This window comes from Conger conger, chromosome 14 (assembly GCF_963514075.1).
Source record: "Conger conger chromosome 14, fConCon1.1, whole genome shotgun sequence".
NCBI classification, from domain to species: Eukaryota; Metazoa; Chordata; class Actinopteri; order Anguilliformes; family Congridae; genus Conger; species Conger conger.
This window is the reverse complement of record NC_083773.1, coordinates 12,275,057-12,283,963: the sequence shown is the minus strand read 5'-3', so window position 1 is coordinate 12,283,963 and position 8,907 is coordinate 12,275,057. Positions and strand designations below refer to the sequence as shown.

The following is an 8,907-nucleotide window of genomic DNA, read 5'->3' as shown; positions in this document are numbered from 1 at the left end:
AAAGACACATTGAATTGTTAGCATGAGGATGTACAATAACGTATACTGTATACACATGTACAGTACATTCAATGATGGTGATTACAATATGATAACATGATACAACAGATATTCTAACACAATAATTCAGCTCAGCAATAGAATATGAAATAGAATATTAGAGTGTACTATATACTGCAAGTGTGTGTACGCACGTGTGTGTGTGTGTGTGTGTGTGTGTGTGTGTGTGTGTGTGTCTGTCAGAGGCCCAGCGGAGTGCAGAATGGAGGAGCTGAGCAGAAAAAGCTACAGAATGCAGGGTCCTAAAAATACGTGGCTGTTCCCAGGAGAGAGGGAGCAGCAGCCAGGCTCGGTAATGAGAGTTTGGAGCGGGCACTAGTCCGCTGGTCCCCAGTGGTGCAAGCTCTGCGCAGGAAACACACCAACGATAGATTTATCACAGTTCACAAAGCACACGCTTTGAAGGGTCTCTCACCCTGGAAGAAGCAGACACGCTGGGTTTGGCTGAGGGCACATCGACAGTCGTTTAAGATGGCCGCCTTCACCGTGCATAACAAACCCATAGAAAAGGCATGTCTAATCGTCACTGCATGCCTGAGACAGCTGAGAAGATTTGTATAATCGTGTTCTTTTTTTAAGCATTAAATATCATTAAAACAGAAAACCAAGGGAAAAAAAGCATTTTTCAGAACAATGGCTGACAAAAAGTCAAACTGATATGAAAGCATTGTCAATTTTCATTTATATTCATGAGTGAATGAATGCAAATTGATTCAGCTGAACAACCTGACATGGTGTGCTTCATGCAGAAATTTCAGTACTGATGACAAAGCGGAATGCCAGTGGAAAACACTGACAAGAAAAGCAATCAGTAATTAATTCCAACACCTTTAGTGGGATGCCATTAGTACCGGAAACACCCTCGCCATTTTCAAGAGATACAGTGCATTACAGAAATAGAACTACAGTACAGACCCGGTACTAAAAGCTCTGTAGTTATGGGATATTGCTCCTGATAGCTATGCCTAATGGGTTTAATCACTACAACATCCTGTATTAATTCAGGAGAGCACAAACATACTTTTTCTCCACATGATTGGCTTGAGAATTGGCTCACGCTGATGTGAGCTCACCAGTCAACTCCTCTCACACTCTCTGGACTTCGCACAAGCACCCTATTTTGAATGTGATGATAATTGAGTAATGTAATATACACTTAGTGAGCACTTTCTTAGGTAGACCTGTGTACACCACCTTGTTAATGCAAATATTTAATCAGCCAAACATGTGGCAGCAACTAAATGCATAAAACCATGGAAATGTGGTCACAAGGTTCAACTGTTGACTTGGAATGATTGTTGGTGCCAGAAAGGGTGGTTTGAGTATTTCAGAAACCGCTTATCTTCTGGGATCACACACAACAGTCTCTAGAGTTTGCAGAGAATGGTGTGAAAAACAAAGACATCTAGTGAGCAACAGTTCTGTGGGCAGAAATGTGTTGTTAATGAGAGAGGTCAGAGGAGAAGGGCCAGATTGGTCGAAGCTGAAAGCAATGTGACAATGCAAATAACCACACATTCATTACATCAGTGGTATGCCAAAGAGCATCTCTGAACACACAATGTATCATCAAATGTCTAAGATAGGCTACAGCAGCAGAAGACCAATAAGTCAAATAAATACCTCATAAAGTGCTCACAGATAGGCCTTTCACACCAGCAATGCTCCCTGCCAGTTCTGGTTCCCGAACCTAATTTTGAACCAGCCGGCACTTTCAGACTGAAAATAAATTGCTTTGGAACCTGAAAAGTTGGTTCTCAGCTGGAACCAAAAAATAGTTGGTTTTTCCTTGCGTACCTTGACGTCATCAGTGGGCGTGTCATATTCCGCCTTCCTTGTGCATTGAGCAACGCCCTCCATTGATGATGGAAGGCGGTGGAACTTAAACTGGTATGGATGTGGGCTGGTTCGCCAGAAAGCACCAAGGTTCTGAGACTCCAGAATGGAACCAGAGCCGCATCTGTCTGAAAGCAGTAAGAGTGTATACAACCAAGATCATTTTTATATGTATTCAAGTAAAGGAGAAAAAAAACATTGTGAATGAATATAATACTAGTGTTAAAACAAGTGATTCATGTATGCAGTCAAGTACTGATGTGATAAGCAAGTGATAATAATTCATTAATAAATACGTGTATTTACGTAATAATAAAGAGGGAGTGCTGGTTAATGTGAAACAAAAAGCACTTGGTGTCACATGCTTCATTAAAACACAGGTTATGTACTGTACTGTGCAAAAGTCTTAGGCACCTGTATAACATTCTGTACAGATAAGATTCTTTCAAAAATAATTCAATGAAAGGCCCTAAATAAACATACAAAGTCAAAAACTGAATCAAATCAAAATATTCGCCGTTAAAACTGCATCACTTCTCTGAGATATAGAACTGCAGGACAGCGTTGGCTAAGACAATCAGCAGGGAGGTTGTTCCAAACATGTTGGAGAACTTAACATAAGTTTTTATGTAAAAAGTACTAAATTGCTTAGAGTAATATGTTACCTTTTTTAATTAAATACAAAAATCTCTCTTTCCAAAAATCTTTTGGAAAATGAATATTTGGAAATCTCAAATGTGTTCTTTTAAACTAACACACACAAAAAAATAAACATATATATAATAGAGTCTAGGGTGCCTAAGACTTCTGCACAGTACTGTATATCTTAAGCATATGATAATTTCATTCTAGCATATTATTAGGGGAGGGATAGCAGGGGTTGGTAGCTCTGAAGCCTTCTTCAAGTTAGACAGCAGAGGCAAAAAAAATTATAAAATAAGATCTTTAATTTTATATGACATCAACAGCAAAAACATGAAATAACTAGAAAAACAAAATTCTGAAAACAGTTTCAACTAGTGCAAATATCTTACATGAATTTTTAATATGTTGTTATGATCCTATCAGCGACCTTAATTAGAACTGCGAAATGACTTTCAGAAAACATTACATGGTTGTAACTTGACCCACAAGAGTAATTTAACAATAATTTTATTCAAAATTCATGAGCAGTCCCTTGCTTGCGAATATAAACTCGCTCAAACGGCTAAACTTCACAGCAGCGCGATTCCACAGTGCCTCCTCTTGAGTTTACTTCCAGACCGGACGCAGTGTCGCCCTGATGCTCTGACACCAGCGGTTTGTCTCTGTGACGGTGGCACGCATCCGAACTGCCACACTCTGATTTCAAACTCCGCAAACAATGTAGATATAGCACTGACAAGTATCGTTATTATGAATCAACTACGACTGTATGTATCTGTGAGATCCTGGCTCCGCCGTTGCCTCTCACCCGCCCCGCCTCGTGCTTAAAATCCATCTCTTCGTTGGCCCTTTTGACATTGTATATGATTGATTGATTTCTTCATTCACCATATCCTTCTGGGTCCTGTTGAGTTGACTGCTCTCTTTCGCTTGCGTAGATTGCCTTTTTGTTTAGACGTGGAAGTTAAATACATAAGTCTTAGGTTTCGTAGCTGGTTAGCAGTTTCCTTGCTACCGTGTAACCTGAAAAAAAGACAATGTAAAAGAGACGGATGAGTTGCACTCAGTGGCTCAAAATCCAATACCGTAAACATGCTGCAGAAAAGAGCAATACCTCCCATGTGTCCAATATCCTAATATAACAAAGCCTGTTTCTAGTGCATTAATACAGGATGGTTAATGATGGTCTTATCTTTGAAATAACTTTCACAGTGTTTCACATTATTAAGGATGACAGATGACAAGAAAAGAAAACGCTGCAACTCAATCTACTACTGCAGTACAAAGACATTAAACGGCTTCAAACTACAGACAATTTGCATGTGACATAATATTTTGTGGTTGCTGCGCGGCTCGCCCCATTAAGATGGAGTTCAGAGTGAGGGTGGCCCCCATGGCCTGGGGCCTGGGGCCCGGGATCGAATCATGAACCTGCCAGCATCCCTGCGAGGGCATCACAGTGTGGCTCATCTCAGTCCCCGGGATGTTCATGTCTCTGCTGAATTGGGTGCCCACATTCTGCATACACAAGCTACACATGAAGTGTTCTCCTCCAGCATAATGTCTGTCTGAGCTTAACTGTTGATTGTGGGTCGAAAAGGGCAGCCGCTTCACATGATTTCTTTAGAAGAAGATTGTCTTCTTAACTGCAGTCTTCTAGTTTTCAGTGGTGAGCACAAACACATATTTATTCGGCATTCCACATTCCAAAAAACTGTATTTTTACCTGAAGGGTTCTCTACATTCCTTGCATTATATTTGAAGAGAGCTAACAGGACTGTGCTGATGTAACTTGCAATAAGTAGTTTAACAGTTTCATCTGAAGCGTTACGGCGTGTGGTGGCAACACATGGGCTTGTTCTGATCTAGTTGATCTGCGTTGTGTGCTGTTACATTATGCTCAGCACATCTACAGAAAATGCATTTTGCACACGCAACCCTGGCATACCGTATAAAGGAAAGTAGAGATGGAGAGAGCCAGCGCAAGTAAGACAGGGTGAAAGATGAGAGAGAGAGAAAAAAAGAGAGAGTGTGAGATCATGAGAAAGGGAACATAGCCATAGTGCAGTCCCATGTGACATCTGCTATGGAGTGTCACGCCAACAGTGTTCTTACTTTACAGAGCGTAAAAGGAGAATTAACACTCACTGATGCAGCAAGGCATATTTTCTGCTCCGCCCCCTCGCCCACCCCTCTGTGCCTGATTGGTTCCCCGGTCATGGGGGGGATATAAATAAGAAAAGATAACCGTGATAACTTCACTCACATCAATCGTGCCATTGCTGGGGCCGTTAATTCAAACAGAACTCCTTTATTCACTCCTCATTTCTGTCCACGCTCTTACCAATTTAATTAGGACCCTTAATTTGAAGCCCTCCATGGAACTAGTAGCCATAATGCATTTTAATGAATGCAACAGATGTTGCGCTGTTATTTCGCTCTCCAAGCAATTACTCTTATAGTGTTTCTGCACTCTTCACAACTGTTTTCTTTTTAATATTTCACCTGTGAATAAACCGCACCTGCTCAATTTAACAATCCGCAAACGGTCCGCAAATTAACTTTCATAGATCACCAGATTACAAAGGCCGTGAAGGCCCTTGTTTAAATCAATTTGTCTCTGACAAGTGGCTCACTCACACATGAAATGTTTAATTAATATAATGATTGTTGGGGTTTGGCATAAATTTCGGTTTACATGTGCGCAAAATGTCTTCTACCATCCCTGGCTTTTCTTTGCTTAATCTTTTGATAAGATTAACAAATGAATCTTACCACAGGATTTTTCAGTTGACTGGGCTTTCCCCAGTCAGTACATTAAGTAGTGTTCATTGATGTTCCACACAAAAGCTGGAATTATGTTCAATTATTATGTCTTTTATCATCAAAGTATGTATTCCATGGGTAGGATTAATTTCCTTTGCACACAGGCTTTCACACGATCCTAGCAGCAAATACGTGAACAAGCATAATCTTGGACGACATAAAAGTTTTGTTTGCAGAGCTTTAATTGAGACGCTGAATAGTAATAGCTGTCAATGCAATCCACATCAAACAACATCACATTCTCAGGCTGGAGCACCATTAGTTGTTGCAGGTTTCCACCAGTCCCTCGGGAAGCATCTTGCTTAAAATAGAAATTACATTACATTTTGTGTGACATAAGGCGATTCTATAATGTAATTGGTGGAGTTTGCCAATGCCTGCTAGAGAGAGAGAGGACGGAGCTTCCACGCAGGACATGAATAAATGTGCTCTGCTGTTTGATCCTATCAGCGGGACCAGCAATAGCGTCAAGCTGCGGGAGTTCACAACTATCGCAGCTCCTTGTCAACTGTGGAGTCCTCACCACACCTCCACACTCCAGCCTGCCCGCTGTGTGTCTGTGCTGTGTGTCTGTGCTTTTCCTGTCGCTGTGTGTCTGTATGTACGTCCTTCTCCTCCCTGCTGTGCGTCTGTGCTGTGTGTCTGTACTGTATGAACGTCCTTCTCTAGCCTGCTGTGTGTCTGTACTGTATGTACGTCCTTCTCTAGCCTGCTGTGTGTCTGTGTGTACGTCCTTCTCCTCCCTGCTGTGTGTCTGTGTGTGCGTCCTTCTCTACCCTGCTGTGTGTCTGTGTGTGCGTCCTTCTCTAGCCTGCTGTGTGTCTGTGTGTGTATTTCTCCTCCCTGCTGTGTGTCTGTGTGTGCGTCCTTCTCCTCCCTGCTGTGTGTCTGTGTGTGTCCTTCTCCTCCCTGATGTGTGTCTGTGCGTGCGTCCTTCTCCCTGCTGTCTGTCTGTGTGTGCGTCCATCTCTAGCCTGCTGTGTGTGTGTCTGTGTGTACGTCCTTCTCTAGCCTGCTGTGTGTCTGTGTGTACATCCTTCTCTAGCCTGCTGTGTGTGCGTCCTTCTCCTCCCTGCTGTGTGTCTGTAAGTACGTCCTTCCGTCCTCACCTTGGTTGTCTTGACTTTGTTCCCGGTGCTGCAGGACCAGCCGGTGAGATCGGGAAGCACTTTGCACTCCTCCCCGTCCAGGCAGGGATGCATCTGACACCACCACTTCTGCACCACAATGGAAGCTGCACAACAAGAGAAAAACGTGCTGAGTGTTAACTCCAGCTCACTGAACAGACAACCCAGCACACTGCCCTGCTGAAGAAAAGAGCTCAAGCTAGGTTTTGAAACAGCTGGTAGCTGTTTGACCAGTTCAGACCAGCTCCCACCTTGACATGGTTTGACCAGCTAAAGCTAGCCAGCTAAAAGCTCAGACAAGCTTCCAGCACTAGCTGCACTACACTGATTCAGTCTCTCCCACAGCAGAGATGCAGATCTAGTCTTATCAACACAGGAGAGATAACCCCAGGGTACTGATCCAGTCTTATCCAGGCAATAGCCGACAGTACTAGCCTCATTCAGACACTTGTGCCTGACACTAACCGAAGTATCCAGACCCAGCTCTTGCTTGACATGCTTTCCACACCAGTGTCTCACACCATATCAGTCCCTTTCCCCAGGTCATATTCCACGACTGTCATCGCTGACTTCTAGACCAACCACAATGTCACTATACCTCCCAGCTACATGATCATAAAGCAGAGGTTTCAAGCAAACCTTGAACTGAGTCATGTTAAACAGAAAGGCAATAATAAGTTACTGTGAATATAATCAGCATGTAACCAACTGAAAAAAAACAACAAATGCAATAACAAAAAAATAAGAGTTTCCCTTCAGTCTGGGTACTGATTAGTACGAAGCAATCAACTGATAAAAAGGAATGAATGAAAAAGTTCCTTCAGAGGACAGATGTCTTTGATCGTTTGCCACACAAGGCAGTTTCTTTGAGGATTCTGCTGAAAACATGAATGTTTTCGCCTGCTGATTAAGTCCTACTTAGCGCCAAAAGCGCTTTCAGCATGAGAGGGAATACCAGGGAAACCATATGAGATGGTGGACTACTGGAAGGCAAGGGCTGATTGTGTCCCAAGATTGCTCTTACATGAAATACAGAAGAAAAGCGCTTCTTGCATGAGAGACAACCAGCCTGAAAGCTTTCGAGTGGGGTGCCATTATATCCCGGGCATTACTCATGCACGTCCAATGAGTCTGGGCAGCGAAGGGAGTGTGTGTGCAGTTGGTCACAGATGTCTGACAATGTAAAATGAATGGAAGTATTGAAAGACGGTGGAAATAACACAGCAGTAACAGTAATGTGGTTATAAAATGTTCCCCCATACGGGTTGACCAGCAAGGCTACGGAGCAGAGCAGGCAGAACAGGAGCTACATTCTCTCTTTTATTCTCCCTTTCATCGTCTTTAGAAAGAGAATTCGAGCTCAGCGAGACGTTTTTCACTCTGATGATTTCATGTCTAGACTGAAGCGTAGATGGACAAGCTTAAGCCGTCACTTCCTCGTCATACGCGCTCAGAGAAGGAACGCAACCTGTACAAAGGAATCAATTAAACCCTGCTTTTCACAGGGTTCTGCAAAAGTGTCGTCACTGCTTCAAAAATGAATGGGGGACGAGAAATCCCCAGGAAAATAGGTTTAAACTAAATTATGCAGCAAATCCACTGGTGTCTGTCTGTGAAGGAAAATCACAGGACTAGTGGGCAGAGCAGGGGGAATTCAGCCAATGACTTACTGGGAAGGTTACATTTGTACTAGCTGAAGAGACCAGAAAGTGTAGGATTAAAAACATACATAATAGTTAAATATTATTATTCCAAAAGTGGAGTTTCGTAAGTACAACACAAGTTTTGAGTAAGACATTACAAATGTGCTTATTACACAAGATCATCCCCTAGAAAATTCTCATTTAAAAGGTACAAAAGTGTGTATTCAACTAATATAATTTTGGGGCTCTTGATTCATTGAGTTGAGTTTTTATGCACCATACAGTACAGAATCAAAGCCTCATCACGGGAGTTATAATGGTGGGCAGGAGTCCCTCAGGCCAAATTATAATTTCACCTGCAGGGAGGGCTTTATTTGGCGGGGTATTCTCAAGCAGACAGAAATGTGCTTGGTTTCTGAAGCTCACTTCCTGGTCTTGTTGCTCCTTAGCACCACTGCGGTTGGCTCCAGTATACAGTAGGTCTTTCAGCCACCTATTTCAATGTAATGCTACCAATATGGTCAAATAGCAATATTTTTTTCCCACAAGTGCATGCTTGCAGTATGTGTTTTTTATTTGTCTAATGTGTCCCCATGTGCGGATTTGTTAAGTTATTGTGTCATTTGGACAGTTTGCATCACCACTGAGTCACTGTGCATCACTTAGTAAATGATATGTATCCCCTCTTTTCCCTACTGTACAGTCTCTGTCTCCAATTTGTACAACAAGAAAACTGCACTTCTACGGTTTCAAAGCACTTTTCACAAGCT

The 8,907-nt window shown here is 42.5% G+C and overlaps 1 protein-coding gene across 1 annotated transcript in view; it reads right to left on the bottom strand.

Moving 5' to 3' along the window:
- Window positions 1–2,822: 2,822 nt before the first annotated feature.
- Window positions 2,823–8,907, bottom strand: part of tafa4b (TAFA chemokine like family member 4b) — a 42,382-nt gene continuing 36,297 nt past the window's right edge. Inside the window, exons 5-6 of the mRNA XM_061220371.1 lie at window positions 6,477–6,601; window positions 2,823–3,564 (exon numbers count right to left, since the gene is read on the bottom strand). Coding sequence (XP_061076355.1) covers window positions 3,553–3,564; window positions 6,477–6,601 — 137 coding nt within the window. The 3' untranslated portion in view covers window positions 2,823–3,552. The remainder of the gene's footprint in view (window positions 3,565–6,476; window positions 6,602–8,907) is intronic.